The sequence below is a fragment of the Ursus americanus genome, chromosome 3 (assembly GCF_024610735.1).
Source record: "Ursus americanus isolate L20-20 chromosome 3, mUrsAme1.1.p, whole genome shotgun sequence".
In the NCBI taxonomy this organism is placed as follows: Eukaryota; Metazoa; Chordata; class Mammalia; order Carnivora; family Ursidae; genus Ursus; species Ursus americanus.
In genome coordinates, this window is record NC_142129.1 from 75,624,785 (window position 1) to 75,647,084 (window position 22,300).

A 22,300-nucleotide genomic window follows, 5' to 3' on the forward strand; every position below is an offset into this window, starting at 1 on the left:
CCATAAATTCATTTCTTAGATGAGGAAATTAGCTTACTAGGCTCAATAAATTTGTTATTAGCCTTAAGAAATATGTGTGCTTGACGGTAATTTTGATAGTGAGAGTGGTCCAGAATTAGTGAATTGATGGTTATACCACTATTTCCGATTAAAAAATTCATTCAGTATTATCATTATTACTTTGGGCAAACACAAACCAAAACATGGGAATTGAGCCTTGCCAGAAATAATATTTGCTAGAGAGTTAAGGAGCACAGCACGATGCACATGCTATATGCTCAATCAGTTCTTGTTGAATTAATGAGTTAGCATTTAGTTCTTATCTATCTTCTTGCTGATCCTGCTATTTTTAAAAAATCTCACTTGTGTTAATATTTCTCATAACAGGAAGTTATATTCAAACTAGACACACATAATTTGGAGTCTGGCAGACTGAAATGTCCTTTTGATCCTCAGCAGCCTTTTGCTTCGGTAATGACAGGTAAGATCAATGGCAGGCAGTTCTTGCTTTTAGGTGGTTTTCTGAAAAGGTGTATGTAGACTAAACCACATTTTCTTATTGAGTTGAAGATTATTTGGAATTACTCTTTCACTGGCTATTTGGTTATGGTGTTTTAGTGCCAAATCTCTATATTTAGCACCCTTATCCTAAAGGGAGTCCCGAGCAATCCTTCATTTCTACACAGTTTTTTTTTTTAATTTATGTTTATTTATCTGAGAGAGAGAAAGTGAGAGCACAAGGAGAGGGAAGGGCAGAGGGAGGGGGGGACAAGCAAACCCCCGCTAAGCAGGGAGCCAGCACAGGCGATTCCAGGACCCCGAGATCATGACCTGAGCTGAAGGCAGATGCTTAACCTACTGAGCCACCCAGGTGTCCCTCTACACACTTTTGAAATGAACTTCTGGTTGAATTCTTTTTAATGCAAATGACACATACTTACTTGTTCTCTAATTTTATATTTAGATGCCTCAGATTTTCTTAAACTAAGCTATGTCCCTATTTGGCTTACTATGGAAGTTAAATTTAGCAATTCCCTAAACATAATAGGTTACAAAATATGTTGAATATTCGAGTGGAAGGATTAATAATAAAATGTAGTGGATATACTAATAAAACAAATGATAGAATACAGATAATAGAATGTTATAATACCTTTTCCCTCAATTTCACATCAACCTGATTGTATTAATGGAAATGTGAAATTTTTGCTAGCACATTCAGTCTTCTCTTGCTTTGTCTACATCTTAAATCCGCTTGTGAGGTGACTATCCTGTTTAAAGAAGGCAGTGCTGTGTGGTCCGAAGTCTGTTCTGAGGAATGTTGGCGCGACCTCTGAATTTTTACCATTATAAGGACCCCTTTTGTCTTGGTTTGGTTCATGACTTTACTCTCTTTTTATTTAACTTGTCTATCAAATGTTTGAATAGACGATAAGAGTGAAGCACCGTGACGTTTTAATTTTCGCTTAGTGAGAACTAGTGATCTTTCTTTGAAGTGAAAGCGTGCATGGTTTTGTGTGTTTTGAAAATTGTATGACTGATGTTCAGTCATTATCCTCAGAAAGTGAGATGGATGATTTGGGATTCTGATCTGTCAAGTGGGGTTAACATATCCTTAATAAAAACAATGGATTGTAGGCATCGGTGACCCTTCTTACAAATCCCTAAGTGATTTAAATACACGGAAGACAGTTTTAAAGCCTGGATATACAGAGAGTTTTTAGGTTGAAACACACCTTTTTTTTTTTTTTTTTGGCAATATGTTCAAATATCCACAGTTTTTTATGTTTTAAACAAATAGTTTATTTCCTTTACTCTTGCCAAGTAATGTCTTTATTGATGTTATTTTTTTCTTCCATTTTAAAAAATTTGCTCCACAAATGAAATATTGTCATTTACCATTTATTTTAGGGGATTGCTGTAAGAGAAGGAAATGGTATCATATCTACATTTACTTTACCTAACTGGATTTCTCTCTTTTTTGTTTTGTTTTGTTTTTTTCATATGGAAATTAACTCTTGTCATTATTTAGATTGGTTGACAAATACTTCAGTAAAAGGTTATTTAGATGGATGTATTCAGAGGATTAGGAAATTTCTCAATCACTTATAAAAAGTCAGAATTTTAAAGATAATGTTTCTGAGGAAAATTGGATTTTAGTGATAAAACAGTGTCTTTCATTGTTCTTATACTTAGCCACTTAAAAACCTAAATGCTCTGTAGAGATTAGCCTTTTTTTTTTTTTTTTTTAATTTTGGTCTGTTAGGTGGACTCAACATTGTTGACTATAAAGATTTCCTGAAATAAAAGCTTAGCTTTCAAAGAGGCAATATATTCTACTGTAGGGACAGCATTCTTGTCTCTCCACCTGTAAGTGCTGACTAGCATTAGGGAAGACTGCCCCTCCCCCGCCCCCCCATCCTTTTCTCTTCCCCTTCTTCCCCCATCTCTTCCTTCTCTCTTCCCTTCCTCTCATCCTTCTCCCTCCCCTGCTCCTTTCTTTCTCTTTTGCCTCCCCCCCCACCACTTCTCTCTTTCTGGTTAAACATGTATATGCATTTTACATAAATAACAGGACAAAGAAGTTTGGTATGCAGTAATAGCCACATCTTTCCCTTTTCAGGAATTCCTGTTTATCAGAACCATTAGAGATGTGATTAGCTACAAATGCAACATGTTATAATTACCAAGAATGACTTCAGTGCTGAAAGCTCCCTTTCAGCAGAGGTTAGGCAGAGAAAGTTGTGGTCATTGAGGTTGTGTCGGTTAAGTAAATACTAATTACACAATCCATTCCTCATTATGGCATTTACTTTTTAGTATTTTTTGTGCTGCTACCAAGACAAACTCCTAATTATGATGTATCCTTGAATTATTTGCGGGGCGAGAGGAAAGAGGAAGAGCTTATTCATAAGAGAAGCTAATGCATAAGCAATTGTGAATTCAGAAGACTTAGGCCATTTTTATCTTCAGGTCTCTTGCACCAGCATACCAAAGTTCATCGAGTTATCTTGTCTTCAACTCTACAAATTTTTCAAAATTTGAATGTGAAATTTATGAAACAGTATCTTCTCATGTTAAGCAATAAACGTCTTTGGTTTCATGGAATGAAATTAGTGTATTGCAAATAGTATCTGCTGCTGTACTCTTAGAAGTCCTGTGTATTCTCTTCTCGCGCTCAGATGAGTACCTCTACTCTGGAACAGCATCTGATTTCCTTGGCAAAGACACGGCATTCACGCGGTCTCTTGGGCCTACTCACGACCATCATTACATCAGAACTGACATTTCAGAGCACTACTGGCTCAATGGTTAGTGATTTTCTCTTTTCATTTTTTTGCCTTTGCTTTTGGGTAGATAAACTCATTATTACTCATTCACATGTGTTTGGGAATAAATGGTTTAGCTTAACATTCTAAAATACATTTGATGAATTCCCCACTAAGTTAGACAAATCTCCAGAACCTGTTGTGTGTATAATAATAATACCGGACACATACTCAAAGTGTGCTATTGCTCTTGACGCTGTTCCATGCTCTAACTTATTTTTTTAAATGTCCACAATGACATGTGAGGTATACATTATTATTATGTGCCTTTTAGAGATGAGTAAACAGAGTAAAGTTGAGAAATTTGGTCAAGTTCTTGTAACTTGTCAGTTGTACCCTGGGGTTCAAGTCGATGATCTTTCTCCTGCAGTCTGTTTTTTAATGATGAAACCAAATACTGTCTATGAGCCTAATGACAAGGGCATAGTTTGTAATGCTAACTTCTTCTGTTAAAAGGTTATTTATGGTTGGGTTGACATGTTCCTCTAAAATTTTAAGTATATTAATATTGACATTAGTATATCTGATTACTTTTTTGTTTGGAGGTCATATTCTGATTTAAAAAAAAAAAGCCACTAATGAATTAATTAATTAATTAATTAATTAATTAATTTATGTCTGTTTATGCTCTCCTGCCTTACAGCAGGCCAGGTTTTATCATCAGAGTCTAATGTTTTCTAATTATCATAGGACTTTATTATACAGCATGGCAGAATAACATAACATGGCCATTTAAGCAGATAAACACCATTTCTCGTTGCCACCATAAATACTGGGTTTTAGTGGAGGAGGCCAGGGTAGACATTTCCTAGGGGCTATCTCTCTATCTCCCAGTATCATTTAAGCAGTGACAACGTAAACAAAAGGGAAAAACACTTTAAAACATTTCTTCAGTCAGAAGCTCCAGATCCATTTGTTTACACAACAATGGGATCTCCCTTGACCAAAGAGAGCCCTATTAATGGGGAAAACAAATTTAGAATATCTGCCAGCTCTGCGATTACTCATTAATTTCTCTGCATTCAGACAAGGCAAGATTATCTTCTTGAGCTTTATGAGGTTTTTGTGGAAATACTTGGTTTGAGAGTGAGTCTATGGATTTTTACCAAATAGAAAAACTTACCCATCCGTTTAGGTAACAAGATATACTAATGGCTTTAAAACGAAGTATAGATTGTATTTTTTTTTTTTTTTCAAAGATTTTATTTATTTATTCGACAGAGATAGAGACAGCCAGTGAGAGAGGCAACACAAGCAGGGGGAGTGGGAGAGGAAGAAGCAGGCTCATAGTGGAAGAGCCTGATGTGGGGCTCGATCCCACAACGCCGGGATCACACCCTGAGCCAAAGGCAGACGCTTAACCGCTGTGCCACCCAGGCGCCCCTAGATTGTATTTCTTGATCTTGGGAGGACAAATGTCATCATATTACCACTCTTTTCAGAGATTATTCTATTTGTTCCTTAACAATGACATGTCCATTAAGAAGTCTGCCACACTGCTGAATTAATAAGTGTAGGAAATCTTTATTCGACTATTGTTTGACCAACATGTTTTTCTTAAATGCTGTGTGAAGAGAATTACAAAGTAGGAAGCCTTGAGTTGGTTTAACATTTAATAACAACTTTTGAGGGCCCTTGGCATACTGAATGCTGTTCTACTCCTGGGCTTGGAAAGATTACATGGGAAGGTTACTGACCTAACGGGGACGACTACTGGAAGCATTAGAAGAGAGTGGGAATTGGGGCTGGAGAGCTATAAATATTATCCTGACATCACGGGGAAGTTAACGATGGTTTAGTTCTTTTTTTTTTCTTTAGGTATAATTGACACATAACATTATATTAGTTTCAAGGCTATAATATAATGATTCAATATTTGTATATATTGCAAATTGATTACAATAAGTCTAGTTAACATCCATCACCATACATAGTTGGAAGTACTTTTCTGTGTGTGATGAGAACTTCTAAGATCTACTCTTTTAGCAATTTTCAAATGTGTAATACAGTATATTAACTGTAGTCACCATGCTGTACATTACATCTCCATGACTTGCTTGTTTTATAACTGGACTTGTGCCTTTTCACCGTCTTCATGCATACCCTGCTCTTCATTAGGGAATCGAATTTTTCTTTTTTATAAAGGTAACTGACAGTAGTATGAAGAGAAAACTAAAGAGAGTAAGGATAGAGAAAGAAGCCATAGCAAGGAAACAGGAAAAAGGTGGGACAAAGAACAGAGATATTGGCAGTGGAGGCGGATATGAGAATATACAGCAACAAATATTTGAAATAGAAGATATTTGTTTGGGAATAGAAGAATCTAAGGATATGAGGATGGAATTCAAGAGAAAGTTTTGGATACTGAGAAAACTTTGGGATTGAAGAAGTAGCAGAAAGGAAAAAAGGAGAAAGGATACACAGTAGAAAAGTCTCAATGGACTGAATGAAGGCAAATGACTAAGAATTAGGAGAACATTTATAGTTCTAAGACATTCAAGGTAGAGTGCTTAGTGATTAATGGCCAGGGGACCATATAACCCAATTTGTCCTGGACGTTTCCAGTCTACCTCTAATGCTCTGTAGCTCTCAAAAGTGTCCTAGTTCAGACAAGAATCACAGCTTTGTTTCTGTGGAATTTAATTACGTAGGTTTAAATCCTGAATATCATTTACTTGTGACCTTGGTCAAACCTTTCTGTGCGTCTACATTTTTTTGCCAAAAATTTGGCATAATAATAGTATTTATTCACAGGCTTTTCTAAGGATTAAAGTAGATCACATAGGGAAGATCATATTGGAAAGTCTGATGGAAGACAATTTTAAGAGCAGTTCAGGGTCAATGCTGTCACCACCATGATTGTCATTATTCTTGAAGGTGAAAACGGCAGGAGGTGGGACTAAAACACCAAGGGCTCTGTGGTTCCACTGACATCTATTTAGCATTTGTAACTACTGACCACCTTTTCTTTCTCTCTCTTTGCATTTCATAATTCTGTGAGCTCATCCACTCTCAGATTTCCAACTGTTTCCTGTGTTCCAGCGTTTCCTGAAACTACATTTCCAAACCTTTTTTCTGCAACTCAGAGCCCTTAAAAATATTTATTTGGGTGTCTTATATTTTCCCAGATTATAAGAAAGAAACTGATTGTTTTATATGTGAATAAAGATACCTAAGCCTTCACCCTGATAGTGCCACTAAGGGGCTTTGATTTTTTTTTTCAAGTTGTTTAAGTTGTGATCCTTTGCTTGAGTTTCTTTAAATATATGCAGATACAGATATAGATATAGATACATAAAAGACTAATTGGATCTAAAATCTAAAGTCCTGTGAGTAACTTAAAATGATTTTGTTTTCCCTTTCTAACCTGCCCTTCAATACCAGTTTCCTGATTTCTATCTTACTTTCTAAACGTTATCCACCCAGTTACCTTGAGGTTATCTTTGATTCCTTCCTCTCCCCCACCCTCTTTATCTTATCTGTCACTAGGGGCCTTTACTTCCGTCAAAATATCTATCGACCTTGTTGATTCCGTGGCCACCATCTTGCTATAGGTCTTCATCACTTGATCTCTGGGTTCTTGCCACTATTTTATTGTTTGTTAATTCATATTCCTATCACTAATTTCTTCTGCTTCAAATTTATTTTATGTAGCATCCACACTGTTCATTATTTTACATACTTTTAAAGTATTATTTTATTTACTGGTATAATCCTAAAAGAATTACTATTCCCACTTTACATTTGGGGGATAGATTAGAAGTCAGATGTATTGTGCATAGATAGCTAGTAGATATGAGATTGAAAATCAGGGATGTCTTTCTTGCTCTAGACACTTTTTTCTTGACATCTTATGATGTATTTTATGATCAACCTAAATTCTGCTTTTTTGACTGCACATTCGTGTTTTTGTAGCCTCATTTAAAGACAGAGTCCATGCCTACATGCTACGTTGTGCAAGAGCAAACTGAGGATATGGGTTTGGTTGTAGGCACTAGAGCAGAGAGAGAACGTGTGGTTCGGAAAGTGATGTGGAAGACCTCGGCAGAATCTCCTGAAGTCAGGGTTAGTGAGAACATCAGTTCAGATGCTTGCTGATGGACAGGCAAGCCAGAATAAAAGCACGATGCTTCAGGAGATCCATTCAACCTTGGAGTTTCTCAGTCCATGGAAACTAGGGCACAGCAAGGGAGAAATCATAGAAACTACATGAGATTCTTGTAATGAGGAAGTACTTGATTGGCTAAGGCTAAAGACTGACTTACTGTGGGAGCATTCCTGTTCTCCAATCTGAGAAGTGGCCATCTTCCAGATAGAGTCAACCTGTGGTCCAAAGACGGGTCAGTGGGTCATCTGGCTGGAGTCAAGAGTGTGGGGAAATAAAATATAGTGATAGAGGAAGTGTGAAATCCCTTGGAATAATGTTCAGTTATCTTATTCAACCTCATATTCCATAAATTAAGACAGCATGAAGAAGGTGTGTCCAGGTCTGTTAGCCCCCAAGCTAACAGGGTGACTGTCCTTCCATTCCAGTACCAAACTTCTGAAAGCAATAGTGTATCCTATCTCCTGAATTGCAAGTTTGCCCTTTTGGTGGCAATTACGGGAATAGAGGCTATTTCTGCCTTAACACTGGACCTGATATAGCAGTTACTGACACAGGCTACTTGCTCTAAGCACTGTCTAATATAGTAGACACTAGCCACATGTACACTTAAATTAATTAAAATTAAGTACATTTAAAATTTGGTTCCTTAGTCATACTGGGCATATTTCAAGAGCTCACTAGCCACATGGGCTAGGGACTATCATATCGACCAGCACAGATATAAAACATTTCCATCATCACATGATTTTCTGTTAGACAGTGCTGGTCTGAAGTAAACCTACTTCTTAATTATGTGCAGTAGCTCAGAGTCAAATAATGCAACACAAGTGTAAATCTTCTTTACTGTTCATTTAACATGTAGATGTGAAACTCATGTCTCGGTTTCATAAAATGTTGCCAGGTTGAAAGAACTGACAGATAATTAATATTTCAAATGATGGAGTCGGTGTCAATATCAAATCAGTTTCTCCTCTATCTTATAACATCATTGTGTTATTTGTATCTGGTTAGACAGTTTGAAAGTTTTTTTCCTGTTAAATTTTGCTCTCTATACTTTCACTTTTAGTTTAAAATCCTACTTTTTACATGTTTGTGATTAACTAAACTCTCGTAAATGTAAATTGATATTACATTTAGATTAAGCGAAATACAAGAATTAAATTTGCAATTGAGTGTGTTGAAATAATTAACTTTTTAAAAGATTTTTTTATTTTTTATTATATAATATTTATTTATTATTTATTATTTTATTTATTTATTTATTTATTTGACCGAGAGAGACAGCGAGAGAGGGAACACAAGCAGAGGAAGTGGGAGAGGGAGAAGCAGGCTTCCCGCTGAGCACAGAGCCCCATGCGGGGCTTGATCCCATGACCTGAGCCAAAGGCAGACGCTTAACGACTGAGCCACCCAGGCACCCCTGAAATAATTAAACTTTTAAAAAATATGATCATCTGTGGATCTCTTTTAAGTCCATATAATCCGTGATGCTTGTGTGTATGCCATGTTTTGTTCTTTGCCCTGCCTGGAATTAGCCAGAGTGAAATCACCTATCCTCTTCACTTACCAGTCCAAGGATCCTTGTCAGAATTTCTCTAGGACTTTGTCTAATCCAGGTTCAGTAGCCTTAAGGAGTAGGAATCCAGATTCCTCCTTTGAGAGACTAATCTATCTGTAAGATACCTCACCAGGAGGATGAAAAATTGCAAAGGTGCAGTACTGTGGGCAGTTCTGGATGAAGTCTTAGATGGTTCCACACTTCTCCACTTTTCTTTATCAACTTAATCTTAGAACCATCAGCAAATAGGAATGTAGCTAGAAGTCACAGTGGTTACTCAAATACAGTTGAGTTTTTGTGAGAATTTTAGAATAAAGCTGAGAAGTATGTCCGTTTGGAAAATGAAAACAAACAATGATGCCTAAAATGCATATGTTTTTGTTTTCTTTCCTGGAGTAGATAAGAACTTTTGTTTTAAATTTTTATTTTTAACATATGGAGGCAGTTTTCATTTGAAGTTTCTCCTGGAGAGTTCGGTTGTCTCCAAATTCTCCTTCCGCTTGAAAGGGTAACATTTTTAAAAAGTGGTAGTGAGAAGATATTGCAAGAAGAAGTAAAGGAAAGTAAGGAAGTCACTATTTGTTAAATCATGGGGTAGGTGTGCCATCCGGTGCAGAAAGGTTCATGATGCATATTGCAGGCTCCGCGGGTTGATGCCATTTTCGTTAAGCAGTGCCTCTTAGTGTCAAGCTAATAGCACATTTAAGAAAATGCATGATTTCAAATTCTGTCCCTATTAGAGTATGTCTTTTAAATGCCGAAGAGGGAAAATGTGCTATTATAATAAAGCCCAGGTGTCCATTGTTATGATTTTAAATTTTTAATGCAACAACTGTGCATGTCATACACTGATTAAATGATAACTATTTTTACTCAAACTTGGCAGCAACTCAGGAAAGAGTTTCTGTATTAAAATACTAGCATCAATATTCTTCTAAGACAGGACCTCAATTGAATCTGCAAGGAAGATATTTTGTATTCTTGAAACGTATTTATTTTTACCTCATGAGTGTGCTTATTATTTAAATCACACAATAGAGTACTATTTGATACTACCTCATTTTTCATAATTAGATTTCTTCCTACAATAAACATTTGGCTTAAAAACTCCCATCATTCAATTCTCTTACAGTACTCCAGAGTGGTTGTCTTATAGTACTTAAAAGAGAACCAACATATAAAACAGAATCCAATAAAACCAACAGTCACTGAATAAAGTGATTGTTCATCTATGAACATCTAAGGTCTATTGATCATTTGTGTTATATATTAGTTGAAAGGTAAAAGAAATATAAATTGGAAAAGTATTTACTCAATTTTCCCCCACTGATGTCATAAATTAAAATTCCTGGAATGTAGACTAGTGTCGTATTCTACCTTTGACCATTTCAAATGGTGATACCTGCACTTGGATAATTTTTTCAATATCCAAAGTAGGTTTTTCTGTGTATTTCTGCAATAGGAGAATAGTAATTGTCATAAGTATTTGGACTCCTTGCAGACTGTCTACATTCTGCTTTGTCGTAGAATTGATTTTTTTGTTGAACTCGGTGAACAAGTGAAGACTTAACAGTTGGCTCCTGTAACCACTTCGCCCATCTGAGTATCTAAGGAAAGCTTTACAAGCCACTCTGTCTCTTGCACTGGAATTTTTTTCCCTGTAATGATTTTCTGTTTCATATCACTGAATTCTCATTTCCTCTCTGAAGAAAGAAGACTGTAAATTTTGTACCACAATATTATTTTTTTAATTATAAATTCAACTCAATCATTAAAGTGATAGGATATGAATATTACAAGGGTGACATGCTTCATGTAGAACTTTTATTTAAATTACATTTGAGTGCTATGATAAATTCTACTTGTGTGAATCCCCTTTTTAAGTTCAAATATTTGTTAAGATAAAACAAGCCAATCATATTCCTATAATTTATGTATATTTTCAGTTTTATCCCTTTTGTGTCCTACTCCTACTCAGGAGGGGCAGAGGGAGAGGGGGAGAATCCTTAAGCAGACTCCCTGCTGATGTAGAGCCCACTGTGAGGCTCAGTTACAGGACCCTGAGATCATGACCTGAGCTAAAATCAAATGAAATGAGCCACCCAGGCGCCCCAAAACCCTACATGGCTTGCTTTCTTTCTCTCTTTCTTTTAAGATTTTATTTATTTGAGAGAGAGTGAGTGAGAGAGAGCAAGCATGAACAGGGTAGGGGGCAGAGGGAGAAGGAGAAGCAGACTCTCTGCTGAGCTTAGAACCGGACTCGGGGCTCCATTCCAGGACTCCAAGATCATGACCTAAGCCGAAGGCAGAGGCATAACCAACCAAACCACCCAGGCACTCCAGAAAACCTTAGAAAGTTTTCTAAAATTTATTTATTTTTTTATGTAACTTAAGACTATATCAAAGTGAGATTATCAAGAGCATAAGAATTCCTTGGAATTCTAAACTTCAGGGAAAGAACAGGGAAATAATAAAGAACAAAGGGGAGAAAGTTCATTCACATAATTCCCCTTCATTTTTTCTCTTAAAGTTTCCCATTTAAGCAGAGAAGAGATTGGATAGGAGACCCCAGTTGACCCAGCCTGGCTGGGATAATGAAGACTGAACTACCCATTACTTGGAATCAAACGTTAACTTCTGTTTATTGAAGAAGGCTGTTAGGAAGTCTTGTTTCCTGGGCTATTGACCTACTGCTTTGCTTTAGCAGGGGGATGATTTTCAGGACTGCTGGGGTACAAGGCAATAAGGCAATGTTGATCTTTTTCACCTACTGCCTACTCTCTCTTCTGTTTTTGTTGTGGTGCTAGTGTTGTGGTTTCAAACTTTTCTGTCTTCTCTTGTTTCCTGCTTCTGCTTCCTGAAGAGTGCTCTGTGCTTCCTTCTGGGCATCTCGTATTTTCTACTTCATTGAGGTTCTTCCTTCCTTCTTCAATAACCACTCTCTCTATTTTGCCTTAATCAAAAGAACTATTTCCAAATTAGTATCACCTCATTACAGATCTGTTACCTGGTTCATTCACAATTCTATAAAAGCCAGACTTAAAAATGCCCAATACTTTTTAAACAAGGAATTAGTAACTCAAACTGGCTTGTCATTGGCACAGTGCAAAGAGGTTAGTTGAGTTGCTAATATTCTTTTCATTTGACGTGTATTATGGGCATCTTTCCACTCCAGTACATTTAGAACTGCGTTCGTTTTTATCAGCTACCTGTTATTCGAACAAGTGTGTGGATGTGCTAAATTTTCTATCATTCTCTTGTTTGTAGCCATAATAATGATTATCATCCTGAAGATTTATTTAATAATTAATAACATTTATTGAGCCCTTCTTATGTGCCAGGCACTACCAGATAGCAAGTGCTTAACATATATTAATTCACTTGGTTATCATATCCGTTATCCTACTAGGTAGATGATTGGTAGCCTCGTATTAGGCGTGAGAAAATTGAGGCATAGAGAAGAGAAAAATTCATATAAGGTCACCCTTGTAGTAAGTGGGAGAGATAGGATATGAACCCGCAAAGAGTCTCTCCAGAGCCTACACTACAGTCAACCCAAGCTCTATTAATGAGTTGTTTTAATTCCCTTTTTCCCTTTAGCAATTACACAAAATGCAGCAAATAACATCATAATATATCAAAATTTGGGATATGTTTATAGTTTTCCCTGAGCTCTTCATTCTATACATTGTGATTTAAAAAAAATAGTGATTCTTTCAAATAGAAGGGCTTTCTAAGTTATTTCGTTGAGTTGTTAACAATTGGAATATCAGCCAGTCATGTTCTCACCAGCTCTCTGGAGTTCCTAGAGAACTTGTTCGAGACTTCTGCATGCTAATACATGTTTCTACATCGTGTCATATTTATTTGTGTATATGTCTCATTTCCCACATTCCATTCATGGTTCATTTTTTTTTTCTTTCTGCTGATAATTATGTCACATTCAAAGACACGAAATCTATCTTGGCTGAATTGTCTCAGTATTTTAATCTGTAGCTTCTTTTCTTTCAAACAGGAGCAAAATTTATTGGAACTTTCCCTATACCAGACACCTATAATCCAGATGATGATAAAATATATTTCTTCTTTCGTGAATCATCTCAAGAAGGCACTACTTCTGATAAGACCATCCTTTCTCGAGTTGGAAGAGTTTGTAAGGCAAGATATATTTATCTTACTTAAGTGGCATGTATGTATATGTATGAACCATTAATTATATAATGTTGAAGTAAAAGTTAATGTCCATCATTCATAAGTGGCAGGATAAATTCACGCTATCTTACATGACTAATTTTTAAGATCCAAAATGAAAAGAAAAAAAAAGATTAAATTTTTCCAGTATTAGAGTTTTTTTGTCATTTTGGGTTTTTTGTTTGTTTGTTTGATTCTTTTCCAGTACGAACTGTTACCCAGATTTGAGTTAGATCTCTTTGGCAGCTTGCTTCTTATACTGATGGGTTATCCCTTTGCCAGTTTTCTCTATTCCCAGTAAGATCACTGCATTGTCCTGGTCCATGGAAATTAAAATGCTTTTGTACATTAAATTTGATTTTGAAGTTGAAAGTAACATAATCACTGGAGTAACTTGAACACTAACAGAATTAGATCTGGTAATTTTATGAAAACACATCACACATGTAAAATTATGTATCATTATAGGGATCAAATAAGTTGGAAATATGGTTATAGTAATACTATAGTAAATATTTTCTAGAGCATTTATTGATTAGGTTTTGAAAATAAATGAGATAAGAAGAAAAAAACCCAAATAAACCAAAATGCAAAACATTAGTTTTGAAGAGCGCTGCAATTCATTTTTTAAGATTGCCGTTTTGTGTAGGTTACAGGAAAACAGAATCCTATGAAACACTTCCATTTTGTTCCATTCAAGTTCTCATTTGAGTGAATATAAGCTTTATAGAATAATAATGCTACTGGGATCACACTTTTTACTTCAATATTTTTTTGGGAGGGATTTATCTTCCTTGAAATAACTTTTCTTAAATAGCCAGACACCTTCCGCATAAACTCTGTTATTAAGAAGAGCTGTTAAGTTAATAAATACTTTCAATGGGAAGCTTTTTTTGGTCTTGTACAAACTTTTCATTTTCTTCCATTTGAGCCTATCACTTTTTTTGTCTCCATCTGTACCCTCAGGCTTTTGAACACTTCCAGGGACAGAAATACAAACCATCACAGCACTTAAAAGTGCTAATGAAAACATGGCTTTTGAATGAGGCCAGCTTGCGAGTACACATCATTCTTTACCTAGTGTCCTAGCCAGTGATGCTGTCTCCCACTGATCCCTTCACCCCCAGGGGACAGAATTCTCTAAAAAGCATCCTCATTCTTTCAGAGGCCAAGAATTCACAGTAATTTCTCTTGAAGCCTCTTGCCTAGAGATGAATGGCCACTGCTTGGAGTAGTCGTCGCATGTCAGTGTACTGAAGCATGCTTTATTACAACAGTATTCCAACCCTCAAAAGCTGGGCTGTGGATTGACATCATTTACATAAATGAGCTGCATTAAATATGTCATAAAAGATTTACAAGTCAGTTTCTGATGAACATCTATAACAAGTGAGTGTTTTGTGAACGAGTTCAATACTTATTTCTTAATAGGTCTAATGCATTTGATAGAAAATCATTTGTTACAAAATACTACTTTCTTGCCCTATTGTTAAACATACCGAAAGCTAAGTTCGAGGTGAAAAAATATATTAAAGAAAAATTTAGTTGCCCCCTTTATAAACTTATATATTAAAAATATGATGGAGTCTCTTAAGTATCAGCCTTGGGATATTTTGTTTTAATTATGAACAAACTCGTATAGAACTGAAAAGGCTGAGAGAATTGTAGTACAGGAATCTTCCCACCACAAAAAACTCTAAGGCCACACAGCAAGATTTTGTCATTCCATTGTGTTTAGATAAAAAGCTAACAAATTGTGAGATCAAATAAGGACATGTGATGGATGAATTTCCTTAAAAAAAAAAAAAAGATATAATGGAGGTCCTTCTTACATCTCTTTACTCAGTCACTGTTTCTAGTTAGTACCATCTTCAGAATTTCCCACCACACATATGATCCATTGGCCAAATGTTTGCAATATTTGGTTCTGCATGCATCTTTAAAATTTCTCAATTGCAGCATGCCTTGACAGTTTTGAACTTTACTTAATTTAGGATTAAAGTGTGGCAAAAAGTGAGCACTTAGAAGTGGATTTCACTGACAAGATTTAAAATGACTTGAAATCTTTTAAAAAATACATCAAAACAGTAACAAGTTTAATTAAAAAAACTGTTCAGCATCATCACTGTTGCTGTTATGTATTATTTTCACATAAAAATGCTCTTCTGACATTACTCAGAACATATTATTCCTCTCTGTTGGTTCTTTTTTTTTTTTTTTTTACCCCCATGGGATTATTAAAATATTGTTTTTCAGTTTTCAAGAAATAATAACAAATGTATGCCTATACTACGAAACAAAATTGTTTGGTAGATATATAAGCAAATATCCAAGAAGTCAGAGATCATGTTAGAGAAGATAAAGAGTGAACTGTGTACACTTTACTGAGTTTAAAAAACTTTTTAGTAATGTGAAAGTCCTTTATACTCTTTGTTCCACCAGGATATTCCTACAGGCTCATTTACTTAGAAATATTCTGTTTTTGTTGTTTTTATTTGTTTCCATTTGTAACTGATGATCTTCAGCCCCCAAACTGTTGGCAGTTTAAGAGTTCCCTACCTCTTCAGCTACTAAAATAAAATAAAAGTCATTTTATTGGCCTGTCAAAGATGGTACTATTAGGCTGGGTAGTGTATAGTGAGTGATTGGTGGGGAGGTTTTCGAAATAGGCAAAAATTACACAAAAATTAGTAAAGAATTGTTTATAGAATAAGGGTGAGTCTTTCCAATTTTGTAACCCACTTTTTCATAATTATATCATTTCATTATTTCAATAATAACAAAATATAAGTTCTATACAAAATGCAATACGCTAGACACTGGGAGATAAGTAAACCACTATCCCTTTTCTTTGAAATCCCGTAGTACAGTGAAGGAAATACATAAACAGATAATCACAACATAATGTGACAAAGGTAGCAGCCGAGAACACTGCGTATTTGGTGAAGCTCAAAAATTGAGTCCTACAGAAGGAGGAGGACTACACCAAGGAAAAGAAAGGATAGGCCTTTCAGGCAGCATTGTGACAGTATATCTGATTTACAGAAGGGTGAAATCTTGTTGTAAGTGGAACTAGAGGGGTGTATATGGGGAGCAATGTCATTTGAGCTTGGAGTGGTAAATTGGAAGATAAGAAGTCTTGTTTCCATATTAAGGAGTCCAAACTCTATCCTGTAGACAATGAGAAGTTATAAATGTTTTTTAGAAAACAAGTGACTTGATGGGTAGATATACTTAGCAATAATTCGAGCAACTATCTGGATTGAGAAATATTTGTGACTAGGGACCTGTTAGGTGGTTCCTTAAAGGAAATAGGAATGAATACGATAGAATGCACAGAATCTAGATGTAAATGTCTAATAAATCCTTAATTTATGACTACTTCCTTATTAATTGCTTAGTGTAGAGTAGTCTGTCCAACAGAACTTTATGTGATGATGGGAATATTCCCTATGCACACTCTCCAACACAGGAGCCATGTGGTTATTAGTATTAACATTTGATTAGTATGACAGAGGAACTGAATTTTTAATGCTATTTAAATTTAACTAATTTTAATTTAAATAGTATCATGTGTGTTGCTAACTAACTGGAATTAAAATAAAAATTTAAAATAATAAAAATAAATAAGTAGTATCACGTGGCTACTGGCTACAGTATAAATAAAGACTACCAAAGTATTCACTTACTTAACTGTGTGCACAATGCTAGGCTAAATAAACAGTAGTTTTATAGAACATAAAAAGAAAAAAGCGATGTTTGTATTCACTGAGCTTGTGACCTAGTAAATGATATATGCCTTAAACAAGAAAACACACAGATTAATATATATTTAAAAAGTGTGGTAAGTGCTAAAATGGGGCGGGGGGAATCACAGGGTGTGGTTAGAAAAAAATGGGTGGGTTTTAGATTGACTGTGGAAGATCTGTCTGAGAAAGTAACTTTTGAACCAGACATTGAAAATGATTAGGAAGTTGCAGGGCAAAGATGACAGGGATAGGGAGGAACATTCCAGGCAGAAGGCGAAGCATATGTGAAATCTCAGAGGTGGGAAAAAACATTTAAGAAATTGAAGGGGCGCCTGGGTGGCTCAGTCAGTTAAGCATCTGCCTTCAGCTCAGGTCATGATTCCAGGGTCCTGGGATTGATCCCCTCATCACGCTCCCTCTCAGTGGGGAATCTGCTTCTCCCTCTACCCCACCCCGGCTCAGGAACGCTCTCTCTCTTTCTCTTTCTCTCTCCCACTTTCTCTCTCTCAAATAAATAAAATCTTAGGGAAAAAAAAGATCTCGAAAGAGATTTGCTGTGACAGGAACATAACAAGTACATGGAAAATTAACAGGATAGTGATTGCTTCCCCTATAAAACATACATAAAATTTCAACAGCCTTAAGAAGTCTTATCTTCCCCGTTTGTATTTAGGACTGACTGATATTACAGATATTGACGTCAGGATGTGTATGAAAGGCTGCAACAAGTTCCTGTCCTATTGGATCCTTGATGCATTTTAATTCTTCCTTACTCCTGTCCCAGAGACTTTAGTACTTGCCTAGACACTGGCTCCTATATTCCTAGTAATTGTGATTTCCAGAAGATAATCAGAGATCAGGAAAATTCACAAAGAGATATCTTCTGATATTTGAGACAAAAAATACCTAAAATGGTGTAGATTTTATACTTGGACATGTCGAACTTGACCTGGCTCTGGGATATGCTGCCAAACTAGCCAGTTGAAAATATGAACCTGAGGCTCAGAAGCACCTGGAATCGCGAATTTGGAAATCACCAATGTATTGGTGGTTTTTGAAGTCATGGAAGTGTGTGAAATCACCCAGGGAAATACGTAGTACAGAATCAAAGAGCAAGGACAGAATCCCGAGACAAGGATATTTAAGAAAAAAAAAAAAGAGAGAGAGAGAGAGAGAGAAATGACAATAAAGGCAATTGAGAAGAAGTAGCTTGGTAGTTAGGTGGGGAACTGGAGTAGAGTAGCGTCACAAATGAAGGACAAAAGTTGTTTCAAGAGGAAAGCAGTTGTCAGGAATGTCACACACCAAAAGGAAGTCAGATAAGATTATGATTAAAAATCAGGTATTCAATTTGGCAATAAGGATATCACCACTAACTTTTGCTCTAATGATAGGAATATTCAATGTGAGAGCAGATCTAGGCTTACAGCTCTGCTCTACACCTTCCTAGCTCAGTTTCTTCTTCCTCTTCTTCTTTTCTAAGATTTTATTTATTTATTTATTTATTTATTTGACAGAGAGAGAGAGAGAGCACAAGCAGCAGGCAAGGGGAGAGGCAGAAGCAGGCTCCTCACTGAGCAGGGAGCCCGATGCAGGACTTGATCCCGGGACGCCGGGATCATGACCCCAGCTGAGGGCAGATGCTTAACCGACTGAGCCACCCAGGTGCGCCCTAGCACAGCTTCTTAACTTAGGAAATGAAGGCACCCATCTCTTCCATGATGATGTTACCAAGCAAATGAAAGACTTAAATGAGATCATATGAATTTGGATGTGGCAGATACTGAGGAAGGTATTGGAAAACAAGAGTGACTTAGATGGGTCTCTATTTTCAAGCAGTCAACAATGTAGAAGATTGACACGTGAATAATGTAAGTTCCTTGTCTTACTACAGAGAGTTAAATGTCAAAAATCATGTACACACACACACACACACACACACACATACAGCATGCATACACACTCACACTTTTGGAGCCAGACCAGCTAACTGTACTTAAGAGTGCAAGAGTAGTAGTGTGTGTATATTAGGGACAGGGACTGGTTAGAGATAGGTCAGTTACTAAAGTTTAATGGGAAGAGATGAGAGTTAGTTTTGATGTTTGAAATTATGGTTATTATTTAGCCTTCATTTTTAGCAGTACTTGTATTTGGAGGGTGGATCTTATTTCTGGACATAGTCAAAAGAATTTGGAGACATGTCTGGTGAAAATTTTGTGAACAATTTGAACAACAAACTTTAGACAAGAGGTGTGGACAGGGAGAGGCACGAAAAGTAGTAAGGAAGCTGAATTAGAGTATCCTTTCATTGGACAATATTGATTAATGACAGCCTCTGGAGAATCAGTATGTCCATCTAAAGAATCTCTTTAGAACTCAGTTATGTTTATCTTTGTAAATGGCAGAATACATTGACTCATGAATTATTTTCCAGTGGTCTCCCTACTTGCCAGTCAAACTTCTTACTCCATTTTTCTCATATTTAAAATAAGATGCTTAGCCTAGATGATTTCTAAAGCTTTCACAGACTTTATAATTCTTTAAATTCTGTCGTACAGTCAATATTGTCAAGCACCAAATGGTGCACCTTACACCCCGATCTGCTCTCATAAATAGTAAAGTACACAGATCTCCATGGCAAGGTAATAAATGCTAACCGAAAGAACAGGTGAAACAGCCTGAAATAAACCTTCTGAATAGTCCTTTCAGATACTATTATTTATGTCTGTGTGGTGTTTATTACCGCACATGTGTGTGTGAGTGTGTCCCTTCAAGACCCACCCTGTAAGTTACAGTGTGGAAATACCAGTCACTTTAGTAAGGCTTGCTTGCAACTTTTCGCCTCAAGGCTGTTTCACATTATTTTTGGATTCTATTCATTTTTGGAACCATTGTCCATTAGCTTACTTGTGCTTGCCCACTCTGGATTCCAGCTGTAGGTTATGCCAGTTCTCTTTTTTGTTTTGCAGTATTTCCTTTGGTCCATGCCAGGAATTCAGTTTGGATGGTCCTTTCACATAACTTGCCTGGGGGTCTAATTAATAGCCCTTTGCCTCAATTCCACTTGCATTGTCTACCTTGATATATGGTCCTCTTTGGACAATTACTGCCTTTGAAGATTTGTGTTTTTAGGCTGATGACACTTTCCGTATTTATTGATCTCCATGAGTTGTGGGGTTTTTTTGCTTACTTTCAACGTGTCACTTAAACCTAAATGAGAGATTTAGAGCCACAAGTTACAGATGTGCTTTTGCTTCACTTCCATCTGTTTTCCTGTCAGAAATTCCTAGGCAAGGATTTACACTGTTGGCTGTAGCTTTTTTTTTTTTTTACTGAGCTCTGATCCTACCTGAAAAAAAACTGCTTACCATGCCTAGATTTACCAAATTTAACCTGTTAAATCTTAGCAACTGAATGTTTCAGTATAATGTATCATCAGGTCCTGCGTTTCTAATAACCTTTATAAGTTTTTGGAGTAGTTCGAAAAACATGTTGTGCATTTTGATTCTCCAATAGCAAATCAAAACCAGTCATCTTTAAACGTGAGAGTCCCTTTTAGAAAAAAGAAATACATATTGGCTGTCTTGAAAGCCCCTTCAGAATAGATCCCTTAAAAATCACTCTGCTTAATACCTGCCACACGAGTTTTTTTGTTTATTTTGTTCTTCTCCTCTCCCCTTTGTCTGAGGTGTTTGAGTTTGTGTAGCTTTGTTTCTTTTACCATTAAGGGATTTCAAGATTATTTGTAGATGAAATAGAGGACTCCTTATTTTCTTATTTTGCTTTTATTTCTTACTGGTCATAACCTTATCACTATTATTTTTTTGCATCTCAATAAAACAGATGAAACGTGGTTCCAACACATTGCAAAGGAAGATGCGGGCTGCAAAGGAAAGCACAACGACAGAGTTCTCTCATTTGATCCAGTCTATGTAACTTCACTGTCTTCCATTAGTTTATTTAATGTATTAAAAATGTCCCCATGTAAGCCCTTGCTCTCAGTATAACCCTGTATTTTAGTGTATATGGCATGCTTTCCTAGTGAGGCTTTTAGAACCTCTTGTTCCAGATTTTACTTTTTGTTTCTATCACATCACGATCATAGTTTCCAGCCTCTAAATAGGCCATTCTGTGTTTAGATTCTCCTTATCATTTTTATTTGCTTACACAGCCCCATACAGACCATCTGTATTAAGTTTACAAAGATTCTAAAATCTGTCCCTAGAAATAACTGTGTGAAGCTTGAGGCAGAGCAGGGAGAAGTACATTGAACAGTTGCTCTGAAAGGTCAGTTGCTGGGGTCCTATCTCCAGTATTTCCTGGTGTAAAGGGTCTTCAGGCGATTCGGAGGCATATCTCAACACGAGACTGTTTAAAACCCACAAGGGATAGCTGCTATCATAAATGACAGATCAGATATAGAATATGAATGATGTACTGAAATACAACAGGCATTACATTGAAAACACAAAAGTATGAAATTGCCCTAATCTTTTACTGAATGTGTAAAAAGGGTCAATAGGAAGCCTATGTGTTTACCTCAGTGGGCAATTTCAGTTATGGAAAAAATATGTTTATTGATTTACAGTATTGTAGTATTTAGATTACACTTCAAAAGAAGTAGGTAGTATTCTTTCAAACTAAAATCTCCGAGGTTAAATGTCATTAATGGCTAGGCGTGGGGAGACGTGTGCATGAAAGATGTACAGGTGAGAGTTTTCCAAGTGTTTCGGAAATTCCGTTCTCTTGCCTGCACAAAGATGCAGAAGAACATTAGGCAAAAGGACTAATTTTAAGCAAAGAAGAATTTATGAACCAGTCTGACTCCTGCATCAAACCTTTTTTTTTTTCCCTTTTTTCTAAGTGCTTAAGATGTGTCATTCTTCAGTGTCTGTTGATTCGAAAAGTCTGGTGTCTTTCAACGTAAATTCATTCATATGGTTCCAGATTTCTGAATGCTAATCCATATTTCAATGGAATACAACATGTTCACAGATGTCTTGGTGATTTTGTTGATTTATAAAGTCTTCAGGCGTTAAGAGCATAGGAGCTAAAAGTCAATTCTCATATTTTCCAAGAGCTTCTGTTTCCCAAGATATAGGTGGAAAGGACCATACTGATAAAGTGCTAAGAGATCCTCGAAGAGGATGATGTATACAGATAAAATTGTGTTTAGCAGATGAACCCAGCATCATGACCCAAAGGTCAAAAGACATACTCAATAAAAGTTCATGTGTGACAGTTTGTAGCTACTCTACATGTCTATGTAAGATTTATAAGGACTTGAATCTGCTGGGACAGTAGAAGCAAAGTGGAATCCCCAGTAGCCTGCTTTCCGACTGATCTACCCATTAGTAGCCTACTA

The 22,300-nt window shown here is 36.3% G+C and overlaps 1 protein-coding gene across 2 annotated transcripts in view; it reads left to right on the forward strand.

The window, feature by feature from the left end:
- The window catches only part of SEMA3D (semaphorin 3D), a 200,253-nt gene that overhangs the window by 123,954 nt on the left and 53,999 nt on the right, over window positions 1-22,300 (forward strand). For both annotated transcript variants that reach the window (XM_087861124.1, XM_045793364.2), the window contains exons 6-8: window positions 388-481; window positions 3,183-3,311; window positions 13,011-13,153. In XM_087861124.1, coding sequence (XP_087717250.1) covers window positions 388-481; window positions 3,183-3,311; window positions 13,011-13,153 — 366 coding nt within the window. The remainder of the gene's footprint in view (window positions 1-387; window positions 482-3,182; window positions 3,312-13,010; window positions 13,154-22,300) is intronic.